This window comes from Leiobunum rupestre, chromosome 8 (assembly GCF_980474605.1).
Source record: "Leiobunum rupestre chromosome 8, qqLeiRupe1.1.hap1, whole genome shotgun sequence".
Lineage (NCBI taxonomy): Eukaryota > Metazoa > Arthropoda > Arachnida > Opiliones > Sclerosomatidae > Leiobunum > Leiobunum rupestre.
In genome coordinates this window covers 48,751,770-48,779,255 of record NC_143391.1, presented here as the reverse complement: position 1 = coordinate 48,779,255, position 27,486 = coordinate 48,751,770, and the positions used below count along the sequence as shown (strand labels likewise).

At 35.1% G+C, this 27,486-nt stretch overlaps 1 protein-coding gene and 1 long non-coding RNA gene across 6 annotated transcripts; one reads left to right on the top strand and one right to left on the bottom strand.

Moving 5' to 3' along the window:
- Positions 1-8,720: 8,720 nt before the first annotated feature.
- On the bottom strand, positions 8,721-18,249 carry LOC149933585 (uncharacterized). 2 transcript variants are annotated; one of them, XR_016472999.1, is made up of 7 exons: positions 17,945-18,249; positions 16,793-16,931; positions 11,856-12,397; positions 11,134-11,792; positions 10,930-11,070; positions 10,803-10,871; positions 8,721-10,741 (listed from the first exon to the last, which is right to left on the bottom strand). It is a non-coding gene; the product is annotated as an uncharacterized LOC149933585 (long non-coding RNA). The 2 variants fall into 2 exon arrangements; XR_016473000.1 differs by having other exon boundaries at positions 18,083-18,249.
- Positions 18,250-18,583: 334 nt separating this feature from the next.
- On the top strand, positions 18,584-25,703 carry LOC149933584 (uncharacterized). Of its 4 annotated transcripts, none has more exons than XM_090156682.1 (6): positions 18,584-18,741; positions 19,235-19,301; positions 21,828-21,886; positions 22,008-22,139; positions 24,522-24,638; positions 25,482-25,703. In XM_090156682.1, the coding sequence occupies exons 2-6, from the start codon at positions 19,244-19,246 to the stop codon at positions 25,569-25,571; spliced, it is 456 nt and encodes a 151-aa protein (XP_090012808.1). In that variant the 5' UTR covers positions 18,584-18,741; positions 19,235-19,243; the 3' UTR covers positions 25,572-25,703. The 4 variants fall into 4 exon arrangements, with proteins under 4 accessions (XP_090012808.1, XP_090012807.1, XP_090012806.1 ...); XM_090156681.1 differs by having other exon boundaries at positions 19,235-19,295; positions 24,867-25,571; XM_090156680.1 differs by having other exon boundaries at positions 24,867-25,571.
- Positions 25,704-27,486: the final 1,783 nt, after the last annotated feature.

Here is a 27,486-nt window from a genome sequence, read left to right as displayed (position 1 = left end):
GGAAGTCAATCACAGTACAATTCTATGTACGGATAAAAGGTTATATTTACTAATGAAGGTTTAAGACTTTAAAATGGTAGAATGGGTTGCAATTTAAAATATCAAGTTTAATCATGAAGTGTTTTAACTCTATATCTATAATATATATCATTTAAATAAACGGCGCAAGAAATTCCTAGACCGCACCATTTAGCGTAATCATTATCAGCATCACCAAACTTCACTGATCATTAGTAAAATTATGTCGAAATTTATGTAATAGTACAATATGAATTGCAAATAATTTATTAAAGGAATTTAAAAATTGGGGGTAGTCGTTTATTAAGCTATATTTTGTTTCGACATATAATTCACTCACGTCGTCAGTTAAAAAAATAACAATATACTACTATCGTAGTTTTCAACAAGCTCTATAGTTAAATTATTTTTTGACGATCATTCTTCCTGAATTCGTCGAAAATGTGCACACTGCGAGCGGTACTAAATCGTTTACTACATACACGTTTTCTCACAAAAGCTTGCTATCGCTACTAGCGACAAAAAAGGAAATACGTATTCCACCATAACGATTTTTGGTACCCACTCCCTTTAAATTATTTTAAATAATTTCTTCCGACTTTTTTTAATATTCGATATTATTTGAGATATTTCGGTAGCTTCAAAATAAAATTGAGTGTCAGAAAGTGAACTGTAAACCTAACTTTAAATAAAACGAAGTCAAACCCTTTTATCACGTGTTCCTAAAAGTGAAGTTAGCAAGTAGAACAATTGGCTAAAATTAGACTTTATTAATTAGTTATGATTTATTTTATTTTAGGGTTAATTAAATGAATCATTGTTTTAGTTTTTAGCTTTATTTTTGCTTATTTTTTGAAAGATCCTGCAGTTATTTCCCTTTTAGATTAGAAATATTATTAACGGAAACCGATAGTTTATTCTATGTTACACTGATATCAACATGTTTTATACAATTCTTTAAGATGATAAATAATTTATAAAAGATAGTTCTAGAATTCCTGTTATATAGGACAATTTCAAAGGAAGTTAAAGCGAATTGTAAATTTTCTATTTGAAACAGTCGGAAATATGTCGAAAAAAATAGAGGTAACGAAACCAGTTTCTCGGTCGGAACAGCGGCGTCAACTATCGTGCTACAATCTGGAGCTCAAGGAAAGAGTGAGCTTGACGCAAATGTCTTCGTCAAGAATTCAACGAAAGAAACGATACACTCATGCGACTGTGGGGACCAAAGAATTCGGCAAAAACCACGTAATAATTATCTTGGTCGGAATAGTGGCGTATTCCTTGAACAACTGTGCAACAGCTTGGAGCTCAAGGACAAGATCTAACTTGACATATTTATCTTCGTCAAGAGTTCAAGGATAGAAGCCAAACACTCATGCGACTGTGGGGACCAAAGAATTCGGCAAAAACCACGTAATAATTATCTTCGGCGGAATAGTGGCGCATTCCTTAACTATCGTATAACAATCTGGAGCCCAAGGACAAGAACTTACTTGACATATGGTTTTTGTCAAGAGTTCAAGGATAGAAACCAAACACTCATGCGACTATGGGGACCAAAGAATTCGGCCAAAACCACGTAATAATTATCTTCGGCGGAATAGTGGCGCATTCCTTAACTATCGTATAACAATCTGGAGCCCAAGGACAAGAACTTACTTGACATATGGTTTTTGTCAAGAGTTCAAGGATAGAAGCCAAACACTCATGCGACTGTGGGGACCAAAGAATTCGGCAAAAACCACGTAATAATTATCTTGGTCTGAATAGTGGCGTATTCCTTGAACAACTGTGCAACAGCCTGGAGCTCAAGGACAAGATCTAACTTGACATATTTATCTTCGTCAAGAGTTCAAGGATAGAAACCAAACACTCATGCGGCTGTGGGGGACCAAAGAATTCGGCAGAAACCACGAAAGAATTCGCAACAGAAGAATACGCGAAATTGATTAAATTTATCAGTTTTCTTTATTATAGTATTTTAGAAAACGTAACTTAAAAGTAAGCAAATGACCAACCTTCAGTTACATTGATCACGATTTAAGATGCAACTCTTATATTTGGTAGATATTATATTGCAAATTTCAGGCAAATTAATATCCAGTTCTAATATATACATTGAAAGTATTGAAAATTTATATATGGCCGAAAAGAGGCATCCGAAATTTGTATAAATATTGTAAAAGCTACAAAAAATCAAAGGTTTTATTGAAAATGTGGTTTATTTTTTCAAATAATTGATATATTTTCGTAAACCCAATAAATTAAGAAACAAATAAATTTAAGTTTAAATTTGAATTGTTGAATTAATTTATGTAAAGCTCAGTGCAACACATTTCTTATTTATAGTTTTGAATTAACGGAGAATTTTCCCACGTTTATTTTTGATTTTATAAACAGTTTGAGAACGTTTTAGTTAAACCAAGAATGTATTTATTTATATTTAGGAAGAATGATTATGTCGCGACAATCGGCGGGCACGTTGCGCGTGAGGAGGGGGGAGGAGATGATTCCATCGTGTCGAGTGACGTCAATTTTACCGAGCCAATGACTATTTTATGTATTTTAAACGGAGAAGCGTACAGGGGGGTACCGAAGGGTGTATTTAGAGAAACGTTAAAAAACGTCTTGAGATATTCATTCCCCCTAGGTATAAATAAATACATTCTTGGTTAAACTCTGAATTTATACAATTAATGCTCATTGAAGTTGTACATGTTTTCATTCTTTTACGCGCTCACCAAATCAGTCAACCTCACAGTTAACCCCTCGAAACCGTTTTTATCGGGGGGGAGGGATTTAACAGTGGAGCTTCAACCCCTGCACGAAAATGGTTGCACCGTGTAAAGACATGATAATAGTCTAAAATATGAATGTGTGTTTTGTTACTTAGTTTATCAATTACAAAAAGAGAAATAAAATAAAAATTGATAACATGCTACTTTCAGTTGTACATTATTTTAAAGATATAATTGTATTAGGTGTTAAAAAGTTCGTCTTGTATCTATATTATATTTCTACAAGTGTGTCCTTCTGTATGTATGTCTCATATAACTTTTAAACGCCGCGAGATAGCGTGCTAAAGTTTTCACCACGTGCTCGGCTTATTTATTTTAGCTTAAGGTCACCATTATGAACTCACTGTGAACTTCCATGCCTAGGCCACCAGTTCTTTTCTTAGCCGATAAAAAAAGAATGCTGCGCTTAGTGGGACTCGGGGATACTTCTCTGGGACGCGTACCTCTCCCCAGGCAAAGCCGGGTAGAAAATGCTTGTTCTAAATAAAAAGGTTCTAAATTTGGAGAGTACACAGACAAATTATAGTATGGGTATAATTCCCTTATGGTTTCGAAGAAGGGGCATATATTATATGAAAAAGCTCAGCTGCGCTGAGAAAAAGGGTATATATAGCTAACCTTTTATCGTTTCACTACGACAGGTATTATATTAGATGGTTAATAAGGTTTGTAAAGCCTGGAAATTGTCGGCTTATGTCTAAACCATGTACAAGAGTCAAACTATAAAATACTCTTTATTAATAATATATATATATATATATATATATATATATATATATATATATATATATATTTACCAACGATAACAAAGCATGACAACTAAACTTTCTATAGGAGAGATAATATAAAAGATTTGAGTGGTTAGGTCTCAGTCCGTAACCAAGAGGGTTAGTCCATTGTCCCGACGTCCATTATATAGCGGGCCCCTCGGATGACCCTACCGGTCTCCACCCTAATTGGCTGGAGAAGAAAGCCCGCCAAAGAAATCTTTGCGGACTCACTGTGGTGCAATACCAAGTGTCACCTACAACTTTACCCTGCTCTTAACCCTTCGGGTCAGAGGTCGCCCCTTTCGGAAAATTCCGAAGGTGGACTACACGAGCGATCATAAGTCATCCCTACCTTCCCCAGCAGCGATGGCCCAAAACAACGAGATAACTCTCTGAAGTAAAGGGAAAGGCTGTTAGGGACAAAGCCTACATTTGCGGATGCAAATGCGGGCTTAACACACCCCCACCGAAAAATTAGGCGTCGGGTGTGAGGTCAAGGTGGTCCATAGCGTCGAGAAAGTGCTCGTCGCCGCTATCGAGGGGAGATACGTCGTTATCCCCCAATAACAAAGTGTCCTAATCTATCGATACGGCGGATCTTGACACTCGCGGGGGTGGCGCCAAGCTCAGCGACCGGAATCGGCTCGACTGACTTGGCAACGGAAGCCCCCCTGCACTATAGGGACAGCTACCGAAGGGTACACTCTACTTTCCCACTACCGCAAGCTTCTGCTGCTAGGGCCACCGGGCGGCACTTAAATAGGTCAACAGGCCAACGTCCATCGGTGCCACCCACGTAGCCAAGGTCCTCAACATCCGTTGAGGGGGCGTATGCCTCGCCTCAATGGACGACGGTAATGCCTTTGCGGAGTGGGCGGCCTGTCCCCTTGATCTTAGGCGGTTTGCCTGAAGGGTCCTCCTTAGGCCGTCTGCCTCTGTGTTCCTTGGGCCGTCGACTTCCCCGAGTCGCAAGGCCTCTGAAGGAGGCGGCTGCTTCCCGCCCCGACCGGTGAGATGGGGATTGACCTCGCCGATCCTGTTTACAATTGCTTAAAGATGGCGCGGATGCGCAACCATCTTCATACAAATTTACGTACAATTCAAGGTATCTCAAATTCACCGCAATCAGTTAGAACCCCACCCAAAAAGTGTTACTAGGCGTTTGCTTTTGAACGCAGACTGTAGCGATGCTTAGGGGGTCTACAGCACTTTCACCCCTTCTACGCCGTGTCTTCCTCTTGGGACGAGAGAGGGTTTACTTCTTCTCGTCCGGCGCTTCTGCCCCCATAACGGTTTCGTCCCACGGAGGGTCATCTCATAGCCACGGCGGGGTGAAAGTCTTCAGCTGGGACACGTGCGTTACTCCGATGAAATCACCGGAGTTTGGGTTCCCCAACCGATATGTCAGAGGAGTGGTCCTTTCCGGCACTACAAACGACCCCTCAAATTAATCTCCCTTCGAAGCTGTGATACCACGACTCGCGTTGGAAAGAAGTTGAGTTTTGTGCAATACGAGGTCTCCACGTTTGTAGAAAACAGCTCGATGACGCTTGTCGTAGTGCAGTTTTTGCGTGAGCTTGGAATCCTGTAACTTCAAGCGTGTATGCTCGATTTCATGATGCAGCCTAATTTTCAGTTTATCGGCGAACGTGCCTGCGCTTCGATTATCGGAAATATTTCCTGGTATCAACTCCCAATCCAGGGGTGCGCGAAGCTCTCGACCTAAGTTCAAAGCGGCGGGCGAATACCCTGTCGCTGTGCTCTCGCCTGAACGCAAAGCAAAGCCTTATTCTGGGAGACGGGCGTTCCATTCTTGATGTCATTCGACAAAAGAAATTATCATTGGCTTAATAGTTTTATTCATCCGCTTAGTCAGATTTGCCTGAGCCTGATAAGGGCCCGTCGTCTAAGGGCGTATGCCGAAATCCGAAGAGGCCCTTTTGATTTGACTGGTTAGGTCGGAGTCCGTAACCAAGAGGGTTAGTCCATTGCCCCGATGTCCTTTATATAGCGGGCCCCTCGGATGACGCTACCGGTCTCTCACCTAATTGGCTGGAGAATAAAGCCCGCCAAGAAATCTTTGCGGACTCACTGTGGTGCAATACCAAGTGTCACCTATAACTTTACCCTTCTCTTAACCCTTCGGGTCAGAGGTCGCCCCTTTCGGAGAATTCTGAAGGTGGACGACGCGAGCGAGGATGAGTAATCCCTACCTTCCCCAGCAGCGATGGTCCAAAACAACGAGATAGCTCTCTGAAGTAAAGGGAAAGGCTGTTAAGGGACAAAGTCTACATTTGCGGATGCAAATGCGGGCTTTACAGGTTATAGGAGAGAACCAAAGGCGTAGCGTGCATTTCTGCTACCCGGGGCCCATCCATTTTAAACCGTATATTTGCCGCCCCCACTATTTTCCAGGCCGCCCCATACTTAAAAGCCGCCCGGGACGCCGTCAGGGGCCATGATCCCCTTCCCCTCCCCTCCAGTTTTCGTTTTCGGGCTATATATGGCGGCATTTTTCAAACCTAAACGCGTTTTACAATAAACATTTTAAGCCTATATTTATATTCTATTATTTTAGATTTGAAATTAATGCAACGATTTATAAATCCCAAAAAATCAAATCGACTTGTTATTATAAAAATTTAAGATAGGAGAATGAAAAGCTAGAAGGTTGTGCAGGCGTATTAAAGTATATTATATCTTTAAATGTATCCAATTTTTTTCAGCTCATAAATAGTTACATTCTAGTACAATTTTCACTGAAATTGAGTTTTTAGTAGACATAAAAACATAACCAATTAAAGTAAATAATTTAGAAAAGGCCGCCATATATAGCCCGAAAACGGAAATTGGAGTTGAGGGAATCGGGGGTCATGGTCCCTGGTGGCGTCCCGGGCGGCTTATAAGTAAGGGGCGGCCTGGAAAATAGTGGTGGAGGGCGGCAAATTTACGGTTTAACATGGATGGGCCCCGAGTAGCAGAAATGCACGATACACCATTGGTTCTCTCCTAAAACCTTACTTACCATCTAATCAAATACCTGTCTCTTCTTGGCCGTAGTGAAACGATAAAAAGTTAGCTATATATCTCCTTTTTCTCAGCGCAGCTGAGCTTTTTCATATAATTTAAGAAATACGTATCGAAAATAGATTGGGATACTCTATATAAATTAAATGATCTAAACTTGGCCTACGAATATTTCGAAAATACTATATCTGACCTGTATAACGGAACCTTCAATTACAAAAACCAACGGAAGTCAGCTGAATCCTGGGTTACCTCAGAATTAAAAAAATTATTAAAAAAAACATACTCTTCATAAATTATCTAAAAAAATTCCTTCCGAAAATAATATAGTAAATTATCACTCTTACCGTAATTACTGTAATAATAGCGTCAGGAATGCCAGACGCGCTTATATCTATAAAACATTCTCGTTAGCAAAAAAACTCAAAAGAGAAATCTAAAATATTAATTAAGTAACGTCAAGAAAAGTTACCAATCATATCCCTATTTCCATTTCAGCGGATAGTTTTAACAAATATTTCACCTCCGCCATTCCCCACGATAATATTTTAGACTTCCCAATTGACTGTGATAATAACAGTTCTACCTTTGCTCTTTATGACGTTAATCCGCCGGAAATTGAAGACACAATTAAAACATAACCTCTAAATTCTGCCCTAGTCCCTGATGGTATCCATTCCAAACCGCTAAAATACGTAACTGAATTTCTGATACTACCACTCGTATTTCTAATAAATCTCTAATTCTCTAAAGGTACCTACCCGGATCACTTTAATCAAGCGTGTGTAACCCCAATCTATAAAAAAGGAGATACTATTGACCCTGGCAATAACAGGAAATGCTTCCTTAAAAGACTAAATTCCTTTGGTTGTAAATAAACTCTCTTATCCAATAACCAATTCGGCTTTAAAGCCGATGTTGGCACCGATTTGGCTATTTCAAAAGTATACAAAAAATACTGTACGCGTTAGACGGTGGAGTTTACTGTATTGGCTTATTCCTAGATATAGAAAAAGCCTTTGACAGTGTTCCACATGATCAGTAAACTAGATAGACTCGGTATCAGAGGGCTAGGTTTGGAATGGATCAAGAGCTACCTTGCCAATCGGAAATGCTAAACTAAGTAAATAATAAAATCTCTAGACTTAATTGAATTTCCATTGGTGTCCCTCAGGGCTCTATTTTGTCTCCGCTCCTGTTTAACCTCTACATAAACGGTTTAACCTGTAAAAATTTATTTATTTATATGCGTATGACGCAATTTTAATAATTAGTCATTTAATTTGAAAACTCTAATTGAAGACACAAATGCCACTCTTAGTACGATTAAAACATGGTTAGAATGTAATGGATTAAAACTAAACGTCTTTAAAGCTGAATATATCACGTTTAATAATATAAAAGTGGAAAAATCATTAAAAGGGTCTCCCAATATAAATATATGGGGGTATGATTTGTTTACAAATTGTCGTTTAACTTTTTTTTCACAATTTCATTGGTATGAATATCAACTCAGTGTGTTATAAAATTTGCCAATGTAAATTATTATTCCCCAGAAAAACGCTAATAGAAATATATAATGCATTACTATACTCTTATATAATCTACATGTGGTTTCAAAATATCGTGATTAAACGAGAACGGCACACTCCACAATTGATGGAAGACCTCATATATACCATGAACGGCATGACTGTTTTTTCAAGATTAGACAAAAAGGACCCCCAGATTGAATTAGATGAAACATCGCGTAATAAAACGACATTCTCAACACACATGGGTCCATTTCGCTTTAAACGGTTAGCATTCGGAATAAATTCCGCTGCTGAAATATTTTAGAAAGTGATTGATGTCATTCTTGGTATTCCGAACACAATTAATGCAAGTCACGACAAACTTATCGGTGGACGTAACGCAAAAGATTGTGACTTGAAACTTTCTGAAGTGCTTAAGAGAAAATCGTCTGATGGTTTTACATTAAATAAGAAGAAATTTTATTTCGCGAAGCTGAAAATTATTTTTTGGACAGATTTTAGGGACTGATAGCGTCAAGCTTGGTCCCAAAAAATCGAAGCTCTTAAAAGTTTGCTATCACCACGTAACAAAACTGAGCAGCTTCTAAGGGTTGGGAAATTACTGCTGTGGATTTATACCCAATTTCGAAACTCTGAACGAGCCCTTACATCACTTACTTAGAAAGAACACTTAATTTATTTGGATTAAAAATTGCCAAACAGCTCTCGACCGAATAAAGGCGTAAATTATAAAATAGTTCATCCAGCCAAACCCACAACGGTAATTGTAGATGCCAGTCATGTGCGAATCGCTGCTATCCTTAATCAGCATGATGAAAATGGATCAGAAAATATTATATCCGAACAACGATATTCGCAATCGAACTAGAAGCCCTAGTTATCGTCTATGGCTGCAAGCAATTTGATCTCTACCTTAATGGCTCAACATTTACTATCCTCACTGATCTTCAGTAATACGCGTACGTTAACATCAAACTAAATCCAACGATGGAAACTTCGCCTACAACACTACAAATTGCGAGTCGCTTACCAGCCAGGTAAGAATAACCCCGCTGATTATATGTCCGGACATCCAGCCGAGTCACCATTAACTTCTGTGAAAGATTTCAGTATCAACGCTTTGAATCTAACCCGTTTTGGTGCAATTAAGGTGTTGTCACTGCCAACGACGAAGGGATCTTCGACTCGAAACCATGGAACACTTACGAACCATAGCCACTGACCATAGCCGGCTGAATAAAACTAGGCCATGAAATCGCGTGATTTTTTTATTATTTTTAGGTCCGGCCCCCCTGCGCTCAGATTCCCACAGATGACGCTTAATGGTTCTTCAAGTGACGTCAAGAATGACGTTTTTCAAAATTATCCAATAAAAATTTTCCCTCATCGCGTTGTAATTTTTATAATTAGCTGTCACTTATTTGTGTCAGTTTTTCATGTTGTTAGGACCTTAATTTGTGGTGAGTTTCTTTAAATTTGTATTCGAAAATTATAAAAATAGATATTTTATTCATTTGGAACAAGTTTTAAGTTAAGCCTTTGAATTTGAAACAGAAAATAAATAGATTCTTCCTTCTGAAAGCTAGTCATCAAACTTTAAAAAAATGGTTACTTGCTGCGCATCAAAACAGGATAAAACTAAAGGAGTGAATTTCCATCGTGTGCCACAACAAGAACATTTAAGGAAGATATGGCGAGATGTATTTGCTAATTCACTCCCTATTAATGGGAGAGTTTGTAGTGAACATTTTGTTGCTTCAGACTACTCTGTTTCTTCTGCAAGTCGTAAAATTTTGTGACCTTATGTTGTGCCATCTGTCTTTAAAAGAACACCGAAATCTAAGAAGTCGAGATTTGAAAATACTACAGTATCGCAACTGGCTGAAGTTAAGTCTCCTCGAAGAAAGAACACTTTGAACAGTAACACCGTTTTGAGCCCATTAGCCTTAGAGAGTAATGCACCTTGTTCAGAAAATGAAGGGAAACATCAGCAAAGGCAATTCTCACGTAAAAGGCTTTTTTTGGAGTCTTTCTTGGATTTTAGCGATATCAATATTAGTTCAACAACTTGTAAAAGAACACGAGCTATACAGAATTTTGAAATGTCAGGAGGTTCTAACAAAGAACCTAATTTAACAAACAATATTGAACTATTAAAAGAAATTAAGGAATGCCACAATATAAAAATTTCTAGTGATAACCGTATTTGTGTATCTGAAGTACAAGCAATGGAAGGTGATGATGACCATAACAGTATTAGTATTTCTACTTCTATTATCTCTAAAAGCGTTGGTTTTCAAGTTTCTTCTGAAATTAAGAAAATATTTAGAAATCGAATCACATTGACCACATTTCTCATTAATGCCAAATTTTTCCTCTTTGGCCCCAATTTGAGTTGGCCCCGATCAGAACGGCGATCTGAATTGACTAGTGGCACATGGTTAGATTTGATATGAAAATAATTTGGCCATCCTATACAATATGTCCTGGTTTCAGTTAATCTTTTGAAGGACCAATTCTTCCTTTGGTGATAGTATTTCTTTTTCTGAGTTCATGGAAGATTCTTGGAGAGTTTATCCAGATGATTCTGCTAGTAAAATGTAAGTATTAGTAATACATTTACTTGAAAAATGTGGTTTGATATTTACGTTCGCTATATAGCTGTGATGATAGTAATATTTACGATTCCATGTACTTGAGTGAAAAGTCTGGAGAGCCTGAAAAGTCAAAGTAAGAATCGTATTTATCTTTACGAGCCTTAATTGAAGCGATTACTTCTAGAGTCATGTGATGCTCATCAGCAATCCTATGAATTGCAACCTCAAGTTGACCTGTAAGTATGGAAATTGGTAGAAATAATAATGTTACCATTTTTATACAATTTTGCTGCCTGGATGAACAGGAATTGGAACATTTCTGTCAAGACAGAAGTTATGTAGCAGACAACATGCGAAAGTTATGGTTACGACTTTGTCTTACTGATAACATAGAGCTCCTCCTCTGGTATCAAGACATCTAAACCTTGATTTCAAGATACCATTGACCATTTCGATGACATTCCTACCCGTGAAAGATTTATATAATTAAATATATTATATATTCACAATAGATGGTACAATTGTTCATAAAAATAAGTTGTCTTTCCAACCATTTATTTTTTAACCTCTCTTATGGCGTTTATTAAATTTCAACTCTTTGGGTGTACTAGGGTTTAGGATTGGAGTTACAAGCCACTATCCCCTAATAAATAACCAGAAGGCATTTCCCCATGTACAAACCTCTGTTACAGCCCACTGTGACACCTAGGAGCAACAAACACAAGGAGAACGCAGCCAGCCTTTAAACACGCTAACGAAAGGTTGTGTACGAATTTCATTGGACGAGCGTCACGAGCCTTTACGCTGAAAATTTTACGGGCGTGGGGGAAGACAATTTCCAAATTTTCCCCTTCCGACGGCAGCAGGCGCTAAAGCGTCTAGCCAATGAAAAATGTACACAAGAAAATCCACGACTTTTCACGGGCTGCGTTCTCCTTGTGTGGGGTGTTGTGTTTGTTGCTCCTAGGTAACACCAAATAAACGAATCATGAACGCATCCGGGCCAATTGACTACGGCATTCTTGTATCATTATCAGAAACCTACAAAAAAGGTGAACTATTATGGTTACAATAAATAGTGATACTCTAAACTTATAAAAGTACCAATTGAACATTGATCGAGTAGTTGCCTTTACGATCTAAATTCATGGCTGTTAACCCATGGTACCTCCATGTTAATGTGGGTGCAATAATTGAGGTCGCACAGATGGCAGATACAACATCACTCTCGTGTAGCGTCATTTCAAGAACCAATCGGAACAAAGGGCTCGCAAATGTACGGTCCCTCTTCACTGGTGACGTCGCGTACAATGAAAACTGCAGAAGAAAGTTGAAAGAAAGAAGGCGTATCCCAACTTTCCTGAGAAAGTCTGCAGAATACGGCTGATAGTCGTTTATTGTAATACGAGCTGTCGTCTAGTCAAGTGGCTTTATGTGCTTTGTTAATGGTAAGGTTTTCGCTTCTTGTTAATACATTTTATATTGGTGTGGATATTTGAATATCTACGATTCCTAATGCAGTCATTGATTTCCTGGGTTTTGGAAATTGGACGGCATTGTTTTTTTTTATGCGGTATATATGCTGTTGACGTCATTCAGCGACCTGATTTGATCACGTTTGTTAAAAAAATCATCACACGCACACCCTATGGAGAAAAAGGTAAAATCGTAAAAAACGTCAAGTAGAAACAATAACTCGATGTGGTTCCATATCAGGTTTTAAGTAGTACTATGACACGTATCGCAATAAAACAATTCATACCTTTACCACCCGAGCTACACGCGATTTCTAAAGTTGTGGAAATGCGGTGTAACGTAAGATATATAATTTGAAAAATAACTACAGCGAAGATGCACGCGTCCTTGGCAACAACCGGTTTTTTATTATACACTTTTTTCCAGTATTTTTTTGAAAAATAAAAATTAGGTAGTTGAAAGTGTAGCTTAAGGCCCGGGTATATAAGTTTTCAGATCTGTATACCAATTCCGAACAATTTTACACCATGCGCTCTCACTAATAGTTTCAATGAAAGAGCCCTTTAAAATAAGAATGGTTCCAAATTTCCAGAAAACGCGGTCATTAAACTGGTGGTCGCTATTAGCTACACAGCCAGTAGGATGTTTTAAAGCAGCGGTTGTTGGCAGACATGAAACCTGGATTTTTTTTAAAATAAGTTATGATAAACAGTTATCACACACACCACTGGCAAATGAACTTGGAAAATTTTGTAAAATAGTTTCGTTAGAGAAAGTCTACGGAGAAGACTTAACGTTTCTCAAGTTCAGTAGAACAATCTTTACAAATCTCGTAGGGCAACTTAAATTCAAACAATTTACCATTGAAGCTTCATTGCAAATATAATTATTCAGAATAATAATAATCATATTCAGCTCGGCTAATATCTAAGGCACCCAAGTAATCTAGTGACTTTTATTGCCTTGAATTCCGGTTGATGGGTTAAATTGCGTATGAGGGGGGTGGTATATCCTTCATGCCACGCGAGCCAACCACTCCCTTCACTTACTATAACCGTTAATACCAACTAATGAATTTCACGTATAGAATTTTTATAAAATATTAATCCCGTGAGATTTCTTACTTTTTTAAAATCGGAATGGCTATTTTAGTCCTCAAATGCATCACATTATTTGATTCATACTCGTAATCAATTAATAACCAGCAAAGTTATTATTTCTAAAATAAATGTCTAAAGCTCGAAGCATCTAAATATCTTAAATGTGGTGTTTATGTTTGTTACCGAAAATTCAGTAATTGCGATAAGCTATAAGAATCCCTACATCTTAGTTGCATCCTAATTTTGGCCATTAAATAATCTCCGTGAAACTATGTGATTTTTATTATACCACGCCTGCGGCTTTGAAAATAGACATCTGAAAAAATAATTTCCCCTTATTATGCACTTTTATGTAAATATAAAGAATATGGTAAATCAAATATAATTTAAAGCTTTTAAACAGTTTTTAGAAATAATTTCATATCTTCAGTCGTTGCTGTAATCTAGTCTCGGGTAATAATAACCAGCTAAACTAAAACCTAAAGCCCGACCCTAGGCTCAAGTCATCCAGCGACTTTTAACGCCTTTTATTTAGGTAGCTGGGTAACAATGCGAAAGAGACACCCTTCATTCCACGCAAGTCAACAGCTTTCTTCCCTCATTCTTTCTATTAGCATCTAAAAAATTAAATCAAGGTCCTAAGATCAAATCGGATTATAAATTTTATGGCGTGTAACGCGATTCAATTCATTTAATCATATTTAATCCCATTAAGTATGCCCCTCGCTTACCACTAACTTTTTCGGCGCTGTTGAAGCGTGTGTCAGATTCCTTTACCTTGCACCCCGATCTCCTATCATGCCCGTGCAAATTTCTACCATGATGGCCGTGAACCGTTTTAACATAGTCATTCTTTCCAAGTATACAGTGCCGTCTTTCCCATTGGGCCCGTTGGGCCAGGGCCCAGGGCCCCGAGTTCGAAAAGGGCCCCCTCAGGCTCAAAACAAAACCATTCAACATTAAAATTTCATATTTGCAATAATGGCTAAGCGAAGGAAAGGTTTATCTTGGCCCCACTTTTTTTTAATTAACGGAGACATTTTATTGAAATCGGCGAGCATATTTAGTCGGAACTGATTTCTACCTTCGATAAATTGTTTTCTCTCACCACGGCCGGCGTTAGGGCTTGCGGGGCTCCTTACCCCCCATAACAAATTTGCCGAGGAAATGTTTTCAACAAATAGGGTTCGCTTACTCGGTGAGCAAATTCATAAAATTGCTATACACCTGATTCCCATAAATCAAATCACAGGAATCTGACCGAGAATATTATTTTTTTTCGGAGCCAAAGAATAATCTTCGAATCTGGAATCGAATTCGAATCATAAAAGCTTACCCGGAATCAAATTCGAATCATTGAATCGTCTCAGGGCCCCTGAAGTCAGCGCTTACCGCGGGACCCGAGGCGGTTGCCTCGTTCGCCTAGCCCTAATACCGGCTTTGTCTCTCACCAACAGTTTTCCGGATACAGCCAAATTTTTAGGTTGACTATGTTTAGAGTGCGAAGTTGAGGTCAAACGAGCTTGAAGTAGGTCTGGTAAGATATTGCCACTATTTGATACGACTAAATTATGACGTTAAATTTCGGGTTTACTAAATAGCAAATAATGAATTTCAGAAAACCGAGTATTTTATTTAAACATTTTTACTATTTGATTTTGTAAAATTTACAAAATTATTTGACATTCCCATAAAATTTTCGCCCGTAAGCCCGGAAACGTTTACAGTGTTTGAGATAAGGCGCTAAAATGTTTCATGACGCATTATCTTGAAGTGTTTGCCTCTTTAAGGAATGTGTATGAAATAATTATAGCAAAAAGAAAATATACTGTATCCTAACAAAAAACTTTTAGCTTCTGTATCTTTGCCTTTGTTTTGTGTGAAATTTCCTTAGCTCACCATATTATTTATAGCATAAATCACATAGTACGAATAAGTATGACACTGAACGATTTCTGCGAAGGAAAATCTGTGACAGTGATTGTGTAATCGAAAGTTTTGGACGGGGAGACTCTTCCCTTCCTAAACTCTTCGCCTGTAAATGCCAGGTTAGTTTGATGGCGATAGTAACTATCGTTAACGCATTTGAATTTCAAATTAAAAAAGAAGTACTCTAAAGGGAATATAACCTGCAACGCGATATGTATGGAAGACCCCACAATTTTAAGGATTAACTCTCAAGTAAACCACTAAGCCGCTCCGATGCCTCGAAAGCCATAGGAGGAAGCGGCCAACAGCGAAACCGTTGGAGGGCGACCAAAATACCAGAGGTTATATTCCCTTAAAGAATGAAGCGAGTGTTCATAATTCTGATATTTCACTTCCGATTCAATAAGACATCATTATTTTCCCAAAGCAAGCGTTATTTATATTTTCAGAAGTTAATTTTCTTCTGATACTTGTGAAAGTGTTTTAATTTTCAAAGGGTCTGGCCTCGTTCATCAAAAGTTGAAAATGGCTAACAGCAACGATTTGCCGCGCGTTGTTACCTGGAACTTACAAAGACTAAGTAATTCTAGGACCGGTGTCAGTTTTTAGCAACATAATGATTTATGTTGTCATTGGCGAAACAGAATATCATAAAAAAATGTTGCATTGGGTGATAGGAAATATAATATTTTGTTACTTATGCCTTTAGGTATTTAGTAATCCAGAGCATAAGCCAATGGAAAAGGCGAAAGAAAATGATATCAGCAATGCTAGTAGCACGTTTAGAAAGTTGGAGGCGAGAAAGTCACTGAGGAATTGTTTTAATATCATCTACGATTGATGGGGCCGAGAAGTTAAAGCTATCCCATAACGCTATCTTTTCCCATTTTTTGCTGTAGTGTTATTTACCATTATTTAACAACTTTTCCCATTTTATATCAAGTTATTTACCATCTGTTAAATACCACGCTTTCATAGTCGATGGAAATTTACTCAAGCTAAAACGTTGATAATTGGTATATGATAAAAAGTTCCCTTTACTTAAAATTTTCAAACCTGGCGGTATTTGTTCGAATACTTCGGTTATTTTCGAAATCAAATTTGACAAATGAATTCTAAAAACCGAAATATTTTGTTTTTGACAAATAGCCAACATGGGCGCCAGCAGACATTCTATGGGAGTGATATGATATAGAAACCTCATTCGCTTCGCTCGCTCGGCGGTCACACAGAACGGTTTGATAAATGATAATGAACGAGCTTTCCGTAAGTGATACAAGACACATTTGAAGTAAATACTCTACTGCAGTGTTTTCCCCAAAACGAAGAACGACAGTTCAAGTAATACGTTGGTGCGGACGGGCCGCGGTTCATTTTTCGATATTAGCCTAGTCCCCTTTAATCGAAAATAAATTCGGGAAAATCTAGACCCAAGAAGGGGCAACGGGGCATAGCTCATTGAATGGGGGGAGCGGCAATTACTCCCACGCTGTGTCCGTACATGATACCAAAAATAAATGATAATTTTCTACTCACCCTGCCCTACCTTGAAGAGTACTCGGCTACAGCCCATACTTGCTATCTCGTCGCCACTTTGGTGCCCCCAATTCGTACGCCACCATAGGGGGCCCCCAAAATAAAAAGTGCCAGGGCCTCACAATATGTAAAGATGGCCCTGCAAGTATATCAAAATTCATTGTGTCGCAATCTGTTATCAATTATTATTATGGTTTTTTGTACATAGATCTTTTTTATCAATAACAATATAACATGTTTCTTTTAAATAAACCAAGCACTCGTTTTACTCGCAATCACTGAGTCGTGTTCATTATTTATCCCGGCAATGATACGCTATTCCAGAAGCTGCCTTGGCTAGGGCGGAAGACTAAGATACCACACATTGTTGCGAATGCTATTGGTTGTGGCAAAAATAATCGTAGAAATGTATCTTCTTATAGTGCGCTACACGTCAAACACCAATTCAATGCAAGTGTTTTAAATTTCACAATTTATAGTGAATAGTTTCTGAAAAGGATTTCTAAAAACCCTGCTCTTGGTTTGAGGTTTTTAGTCTAAGCAAAACTAATCCCTTATGAAATTGGTTTTTCTTGCAGATATCCTCGGATTTAATTTGAAAATTCCTCAACTAATGTGAAAGGAATCTCGTAGAGCCAGTGCAGGGGATTAGCTGTGGTGAATGTAAGAAGTGGCACGTTTTTTTCCCATTTTGTCTGGCAGTCGATGCTAAAAAGCTGCAACACGGAAAGGAAACCAAGCACACTCACTAGCAAAATTTATTAACACGTATCAAAAATTAAATTAATATACCTCGGTTAGTTCTAACACCTAAAATGATTAATTTATAAACATGTGTAAAATAAGAACCTTAAACCTTTATATTTAACGGATATTTAAAATTATGTAAAAGGAAAATTCGAGAACCCAAACGGGAGTAAAATTTTGCGAATATCGCGGAACTATAATGAGACTGTGTTTTGGAATGTTAAAGTCAATTATCTGAAAAAACCAATCGAATGCGTGTCGTTTAAACCCATAAAAATGTTACGAAGTTTAGCAACGAGATAAAACTTTGTCACTTTTTAATCTTCAATAAAATTAAAATAATTATAGTATTTTCACTCGAGGCAATCCAAGAGAAATGAGTAAATAGTGAAGCTTAGCCCGTACCAGAAAATGGTAAGTAACTGCAGGTTACACTCCCACAAGTTTTTGGGCGTTGGCCAAACCTCTCTAATAACCTAAATCTCTGTCAGACCCTTTTTCATAATTGAAAATTCCATTTCAGGGTTCGAAATCAGTGACCACCTTTGAAAGAAGTCCCCTGGTGGGATTGACAACCTTAAATACCCTTTGGTCAAACACAAATTTGGATCTACTATTGTTAAGGTAGCGTACTGGCGGGTCATTTTCCGTTTCGATTTTTATTTCGAAATTCAGCAACTGTTATTTGTCGAGAAAGGACCTCAAATCCACCATGCTTGTAAAACGATCTTTCGGCAGATGTTCCGTATTTCATTTTTTTTTAAATTATAGTTATAAATATATTCAATTTGAATTTTAACAATTCATTGCGTAGAACGAACGTTAGTTATTTTAAAATATATTGATACTTGACATTAAAAAAACAATAATTTAAATTTTCAGTATTATTTAGTCACTGTACATATTTTATTGCTGAAAAATAAAAATCGATATTTTCAAGTTTAATTCAAATAAACCTTTCAGTTGTAATTAATTCGTCGATTGTAACTTTAATATTTATTCGTATAAAATCTAACGATTGTAACTCTCTCACTGCGTATAGTTTATTGCAGGAAAAGCGAGAGACTACTAATCGCGTTTGTCCTCAAATCGCCAACTCTTAAAGGTGTTTAAAAAATAGGAATTCATAGGTCTTCGCCAGTTTCAAAAATTAAGGTTGGAAACGACAACCTTTGTAAGTCAACGAATTGGATTTAGAAAAGGTACTTTTGACATAAGTAGGAGGCAATTTTTCGTCAGTGGTGAGCAAGATTTTTTGGGAGAGCTCAGCTTTGAATTTTATCTTGGTGTGCCACTGTTGATCTCATATTAATTGAAGCTAGAATTTAATAAAACGTTAGTTTTAAAAATATTCAAAAACATACTCTATCAATTATTCGCCCTTACCTTGGTTAAAAGAGATAACTTTTAAAAACTCATAATTATATATATATTGGAATTTATTTGTATATATTTCTATAGATTTTTTTATTTCCACTCATTTCAAATTATAAGAAAAACTAGCCTTAGATAGTGGTAGAAAGGTTATATATGCCAAAGTTTATTTACGTTTGTAAATTTTTCAATCTGGGTTTCTTTCACATAGGTATTTATAAAAGATAGAACTCTTTAAATTGCACATTTTGTAAATATTTAAAATCCTACAAGATTAAATCATGATGGAAATTATTCAAATGTTTAACTTGAACATTTCAGGTTTCAAAAATGAATCTTGTGTTTTGTGTAGTGTTCTTTCTGGAAATTTATCTATGCCTAGGTGCAGGTTGGTTCAAATAATCCGTCTCAAAACTGGACAAGATTTTTTAATTTTTATACAGCTTACTATTTAAAAAAAAATGTTATTCATATAACATTTAGTTTTAAAACAATTTCGGACTTGTGATTGATCGGTTTAACTGAGAACGAAATCAAAATTCTACTTTTTAAAACTTAGAGAAAATTTTCTAATATCCTATTTAGAATTGTATGAATACTAGTTAATAAAAAGAAGCCTTAGAAAATAGATTTAGTTAGGATGGTTTGATCTTAATTTTGTATTAAAGTAGGACAAACTACGACGAAGTAGTGATAAAAGATAACTTTTTAATGGGCTAACATGGTGGTAGCTTTGATATATAATAGTTTCTACCTGGATATATCACTCTTTATTTCCGCGTGCATTTCTCAAGTGTTTGTTACGGGTTCTGCAAAGTAGAAGGCTACGTGTTGAGGGAGATTCGGAAATTCTCCGCTAACTCAGCCAAAGCGGTGCTGCTGTCTTAAAACCCCTTTGCTTGTCAGGTTTTTTCAAAAGTGATATATTGGTAGGTAGTATATTGACTTGATATTTTTCGAGTACCCTGGCTTTCCACAATAATTCTACACTGAGATAAAAATGTTGCGTAGAAATTACATGGAACTCCTGGACGCACAGTAGCCAGGAATGTTTTGTATTTTTTACAGAAAGTTTCGTAAATATTTTTTACTTGAGATTCCTGTAATTTATACAAATAGCTCGTAGTAAAATTTTCAACAGAATCATTGTATTGTATACAACTGAAATAATAATTAAAATTTCTAACACGCCTGTAAATTTTACGGAATTTACATTTAAAAACTGCGTGAATATAGCCAGGAAATATTATATATTTGATTTGTTCTTACTACCCTTTTTTAAAATAAGTTTATGTACACTTAACATTTCCGTAATTAATTTTTAACCAATAAGGTACAGTCCCGGACAAAAGTTCCGGGCCGTTTAGTTTTTGTTGCCATTTTTGTGTAGTTCGAGCTACAAATTTCAGTGATAACATTTTGGAAAGAACAACATCGTGAGCATACAAATCTTTAAATATATTTACGGTAACGAATTGGGCGCCAAAATGAAACCGGAAGTGGTCACACCCCTCGAAGTCAAATTCTCATAACTCCCCAGCAACGTTTCTAGAAGGGTTGCATTATACGCACCTTGTTGCACTGAATCCAAATATCTTTACAGATTTAAAATCGCTGAAGTATTTCAAAAGATATTAAACAAACAATTCATCTTTAAACATGTCGTGGTAGTGAACAGTATTGTTTTACCCGTATTAACTTTTGCTACAATGTTTACTCCATAAATAACATTAGGGTTAAATTTTAGTTTAAAAGCTGAATTGTTTGTTTAATATATTTTGAAATACTTCAGCGATTTTAAATCTGTAAAGATATTTGGATTCAGTGCAACAAGGCGCGTATAATGCAACCCTTCTAGAAACGTTGCTGGGGAATTATGAGAATTTGACTTCGAGGGGTGTGACCACTTCCGGTTTCATTTTGGCGCCATATTCGTTACCGCAAATATATTTAAAGATTTGTATACTCACGACGTTGTTCTTTCCAAAAAGCTATCACTGAAATTTCTAGTTCAAACTACACAAAAATGGCAACCAAAACTAAACGGCCCAGAACGTTTGTCCGGGACTGTACTTTAATTGTAAAAAATATTCAACAAGTTTGCTAAATATATACCAATAAGCTCCAGCAGAACTGGAGTCTAAAGCAAGAGACATAATCACGTGCACAACATAGTAATGCAACTCATTGGCTCGGAATCCAGACACGTATTAAACTTAGTTCAAACCACAAACACTAACGCGATGAATTTGCATTTAAATGTATTAATTTATTTTCATTTGATGGGTAATTAAAAATATGACTCCATTGGTGCTTTTACGAGATGTCACTAAAAATCGTTTCTTCATATTAGTTGATTTACAACAAATAATGAATTTTTATGGATTATTACTGTTTGGTAGCAATTCGACTTCGACCACAATAACTACAGGAACTACCTGTATTTTAAATACCATAAAACGTCTTCATTTTTTACTGTAAATACATACTAATATGTATTGAACAAATATGTAATGTATAACATTTCTACCATAGAAACTACATGGCTGTCCTTTATTACAAATATCTGAAACAAACCTATAATTTCTACTATAAACAAATAGTAATATGTACTGAAAATATATGTAGATATTACAATTCAACGATAAATACTACATGAAGCCCCTGTATTTTAAATACCTAAAAACATCCTGTAATTTATACTGTAAATATTTCTTGAATATTGTAATTTAAACAGTACAGTACTGTATTAAAAAAAATACAGAACGGGTGCTGTAAAATATTTCTGTAAATTCTGCAGTTTTTTCTCTCAGTGAAAATGCTGTATTCGTTTGAACTACTTATGGGGAGCCACTTCACGTTGGAGTTAGCTAAATTCAATTAAAACCACAAAAATGGTAAATTATTTATATAGGAACTCGCCAAAGGGATGAAGCCATAAAATGCGGAAATGAAACATGTAAAGCTGATCAGGTCAGTTGTGTTTTAATTCACCTTATTTACTGAAGTAGAACTTTTAAACGGCTTCTGAAGTTCTGCTTGGTCTTAATTTTGTTTCAAAAAGTACTTTGTAATGAACGACTTTATTCTTCAGACATGCATCAACGGATTTAAATGTTATAAAGCTCCCAAAAAAGATATTGAAAAATGTCGGCAGGTTTTGGAAGAAGGTGGTACTTTGAATAGAGATAAACTTTCAAGGATCCAAGTGCCCATTTTCTTACAAGTATGATTTTAATTCGGTATAATTATTAACAAATTAATTTGTTTCTGAATTGAAAGTTAAATATGCTAATTGTGTAATCATTTCTAAGCTTTTGTAAAATCAGTAGATTAACAAAGTTTACATTCTTCGAAAATATTAATTTCTTTGATCAAAATCAGATCAACTGTTAGTTTTTTATTTGTTTCGTAGTGGTTTTCAGTCTCACTTTTTGTAGAATAAGATTTTGAAAATTAAAATTTCGTATTTATATTAAATTTAAATTGATATTTCGTAATTTTCAATGGAATTTAAATGTTTTCGTTTCCGTAAGAAATTATAATTAAATATTACTAAATTACTAATTCAGGAAATAATTTGATTCTTTATTAAGAATACTACTAATTTAGTTACTAAAGACATTTACATTTTTCTTTTGAACATATGAATTCAGTAATTTCTTTACTAACGAAACAAATGAAAAATTTCTTGAATATACAATAAGTGCAAATATCTAAAATATTTTTTTGGTTGGTTTTGGTCGATATTTTGTTTTTCTTTAACATATGGCAAGTTTTCTTTTCTTCAAATAGATGTTTTTTTTTCAAATTTATGATTATTCAAATCAGTAAACATAGAAAATTTTCATATAACCATAAAACTTCTTTTCACCAATTTATTGATTATAAATATTACAAGTTTTTTTGAATAAATCTAAATTACTCTTTTAAATTACTTCATTTCTTACAAAACAATACAACAATTTTTTCATTTTAAAAATAGAAGAATTAAAATAATGAAAGATTATTAATAGCTTCGCACAGTAAATTAGTAACTTTATTATTGTAATGAAATGATAAATTTATAATTAAAAGAATTACTTATTTATAAATTATGCTAATTGTCGAAAATTACTAATTCCTTATTTTTTATATAAATTTACTCTTAAAGTAAATCGTTAATTTCTAAAATAACAATTTTTAAATTAAATATGGAATTAAAGTTAAAATGGCCATATTTTGCTAAAACATTTAATTTATTATTAAGTAAATTTGGCTATATATTACTTAATTACTGCTCAAAATATAATTATGTATTGTAGCAAATTCATAACTTTATAATTTGCAATAAAGTAAGAAATGTCAAATAAAAGAAACCTACTAAATTACTAGTTTTTTCTAATAAAGCAAATTACTAAATTTTTATTTTAAAAAAGATTATAACTCTTATAGAAAAATTTTATTTTCAAAATATAAAACATCGTTATTATGTGTTGTAGTAAAAATACTTCATTTCTTATTTAAAAATTATTTGGTAAATTTTTTCATTTTAACAAAAAAATTAAAACTACTAAGTCATTCTGTGTAATATAAACGCTTCTTACTAATTTATTAATATTTTAATTTCCATGACATAATAAACGGTGTATTTAATAATTATTTAATGAAATACTTAAGATAATAGAATTCCCAAGAACTTGATGATTCTCTTACTCGTGAGAACAGATCTGGTCAATTATAGTCAAACACCAGAATGACCCAGCATTTAAAAATATTACTTTTTTAGTAGCAATGATTTTAAACCACTCGACGTTAAACATGCCAATCCTTAAAGCCATAGATAAATAATTTTTTGAGCTATTGAAATAACAGTATAAAAGGTTACTAATCTTACTGATCAACCATCTTATAAAATGTAGATTTGTCATCAAACTTATGTTGATTATTTGCAATATTAGTGGTAATGATCGTTTTGTTTAATTTATTTGCAGAATTCAGAATGTATAATAGGTAACTAAAATTAAATATTTGTATATCACATTTAAATAAAAAATTAATCGGATAATTAAAAAAACACCGAAGTGACCGATTGTTGGCATTTAAAATATCGTTTTTATAATACCTTTAATGCTCTCGAGGTGATCATACATAATGTTAATTCATTGGTTCCGACAGAGGTGTAAAGTGGATTTCACTTGTTCTTTATTTCCAAACGTTTCTATTTACCCTGCTTCATTCATTTAAAGACATGTCTATTTAAGATCAAGATAAATGTTATTTTTATAAATATGGTTTGAAATTAGGCATGCATTTATTATTAGTTAACATTAGATATAACATTGAACGTAAACATAATCAATATCTATCAAAGAGTGTCTGATTTGACTCAAGAACTTAATATATTTACATCGAAGACAAACGTTATATTTCAATTTGGTAAAAATATTTTACCTTAAATTGATAAAGAAGATAAAGAATAAAACCGTTTAATATACGTTATTTTCTTAATATTGTAATTTTCCCACAGAATAACCAACCGGCGTCAAAACGACGGTATATAAGGGTCATGAAAGCAGTAAAATTACGTTTTATTCTTATGAATTTATATTTATAATTTTACCGTTAGAGAGGAGATAAAGCTCGTTACCCTTGCAAATTTAAATGCGTTGGAAAATATGGAAAAGAGGTCATGCAAGAAAAAGATGAAAAGCAGCTGTGTTTCGATTATATAAAAGTTAACAAGGTATGTTCAAAACTCTTCATTCAAGTGTTACAAACAAAGCGAGTTTTTAAGTTTTTTTCTCAAAAATATTAAGCCAAATAATATATTTTACAGATAAGTTACCATCTAAGTGTAGCTTAGGATTAAATTTAAGTTCAACAAAAAATTCGAGAATTTAGGGTTTTTATGAAGGGTTTCAGTTCTGACAGATTGAGTGATGCTCATTATCGATAATCTATTCAAAAACAGTCCCAGACGTCGGTAAAGCTGTCACTCCTCAAGAAATCGACCAGTTCACTTTGGCGGGGGTCAAAAGTCGCGCACGAGAAAATAGAATATCTCATCTCAGTCTTTAAAAGATTTTGACTAGGGCGTGACCTTTTTTTGAAAAGTATCATTGAATTGGAATTCTATACTTTTGGAAAGCATAAATTGATCGTTCTCTTGCCGAACGTCAGTGGCAGCAAAAATATTTCATACAAGTATCGAAAAATTTAAAAAAACTTACCAATTTTTAACTAGCCTTAATTAAGGTTATTCAGAAATAAAACTAGTCCAGGAACGTATTTATTTATACTTAGGGTGAATGACTTTGTTCGGACTATTTGAAGCGTTTCTGTGAATCCTACTTGCCGTCTGTCAGTATATTCGTCCCATTAAGAGTCAATCAAACCGTATCGGTATATCATTGGATACTGAAACCGATTCTTTCTGAAGCGTTGATCTCGGGGTGGCCGAAATCGTGCTAGCTGATATTCACATCAACATCTGAGAAGACGTTTATACCTAAAATTTAAGATCATTTTTCGACATAAACAGAAGCTATAAATAAATAAGACTAAACTAATTTTGTTTTGTTTTCAGGACAGCTTAGAAACGTTTCATGGAATATGCAAAAAGAATGCTGAAAAAACTAAAATTCAATGCATCCTTCCATTAAATTTCAATGGTTGAAAAAAATTGTAAACTTATCAACGATAGATAGATTTGAAATTTTTCTTGTAAGGGAAAACTTTACAAAAAATTTTTTTATTAATGTTTTGTACATTGGTCATCAGGCTCACTAATAAAAGCGTTAATATGTAACATCGTTATTAATATTTCCCTTACTATTTCAGGACTTTCTTGAAATGGCGGTTTTTGGTTTTAACAAAGGCTATTGCTATTTTCAAGGAGGGCGCATCAGTTATTAGTGACCCCCTTTGGGTCAGAGATTAACAACCACGCACTTTTGCACAATACTTCCCTAACACAGTCAAAAATTACCTAAACCCTTCCAAGGGTTAAAGATAACGGAGAAAAATACAATTAAAAATAAAAATAACCGAAATTATTCCTTCTTAAAAATTCATTACTAATAGCGTTTTCCATTTGATTGCTCGAGATTCGCTCCGAATCTGTCTCTGACGTCATAGATCGCACCCTGATCGACTAGGGTAAAACCGCAAATGATACATTCCATAAACATATTTCCGCGTTTTTTGGTTATCGTCTGCTAGTAATTTGAATTTTTGCGTCTATTTTCTTTGTGGATTTTTTCCCAAATTAATTCTTATTAAACTCCTATGGCGTGTTCGACTAATGAAGAACGAACGGTTTTTTTGAAGCGTGCTCTTATAGATGAAAACAACAGACCAGTGATGCTATAAGGTGGAATGATTATGTGCAATGTTATTGAAAATGGTAATCTTCTAGACTGAAAAGGGCGTGTTTTCATTTAAGATGTTAATGTTATTCCTCTTTTAAACTCGTAGGATTTAAAACCATACTACCATTTCATAAAAGTATATTAATTGAAGGTGGGCTAATTATGAATGAAGCTCAAAATGTGGATAAAACCCCATGTTCAGTTAATGATAAAGTTGCCGAAGAAGAAGGTGAAAAATGGACCCCTGAAGAAAGCACGTTCATGCTAGATAAGTATGGCAAATTTATTTCTGTCGTTGGACCACGTAAAACCTTCCCCATTAAAAAAGCAATGTCGAAAAAAATTTCTGAAGATCTATTAAAAATCCATGCTAATAAAGATTACATTCAATGCCAAACCCGCTTTAAAACTATCTTGAGAAGAGAAAGGAAGGCCGAAAAAAACAACAAGACTTCAGGCTCTGCAAGAAAAGATGTAGAATACAGAGTATAACTTGCAAAGATAGCGGTAAAGCTGAAAGTCTAGAGCCAGAGGTGCAACAAGGAGTTGGCAAAGTTATTATCTCAAAGAAGTAATTCTAAATCATCAGCTAAGAAGCATCGTAACAAACCAAAGCAAGAGAGTATTAATGGAACCTTACTTCGCATTCATAAATTAAAAGAAGAGGCTAAGAACAAGAGACATGAAGAGAAAATGGCCCTCATTCGTGATATCCTTACACCACAATCTTCAAATATGTGATTGAAGCGAGGGGTCGGACATTTGCCTGTTTTGTGTACGGGATTTTGAATTTTTTATTGTGGATTTGTCATGCAAAGTCTATGAGAGCAAAATTCTTGGATTTTGGATTTGTGGATTTTTTTCCAAATTTTGTACGGGATTTGGCCAAATGTCCGACCCCTCGGATTGAAGATATTATATGCGTTAAAAAGTTATTTTTAGTGTTTAAACCATTCCGTAACCTTTAAAAGTGGTTTTCACTCGAATAGAAACATTTTGATAATATTTAAAGGCATAAAATATTGAACCTAAGAGTTTAAAGTAAAAATCTTTTGTTTGAAAATGAAATATGATTATTATTAGAAAATTATTTTCTTGAAAGTTAATAAACAAAAAACCTAAGCCTGTATTTTACTCATAAGCAAACATTGCGCCAATTCGATTTCTCTTGTTTTCTCTTAGCCGCTTTAATAATTCATGTCTTCTATTTTGTCGAAAGTG

What these genes read in the sequence shown, in the direction of transcription:
- LOC149933584 (XM_090156680.1), top strand. Translation starts at nt 19,244, where the DNA reads ATGAATCTTGTGTTTTGTGTAGTGTTCTTTCTGGAAATTTATCTATGC. An exon ending in TTATCTATGCCTAGGTGCAG is followed by an intron (nt 19,302 to 21,827) that starts GTTGGTTCAAAT and finishes TTATTTATATAG; the next exon opens with GAACTCGCCAAAGGGATGAA. An exon ending in AAGTGCCCATTTTCTTACAA is followed by an intron (nt 22,140 to 24,521) that starts GTATGATTTTAA and finishes TTTTACCGTTAG; the next exon opens with AGAGGAGATAAAGCTCGTTA.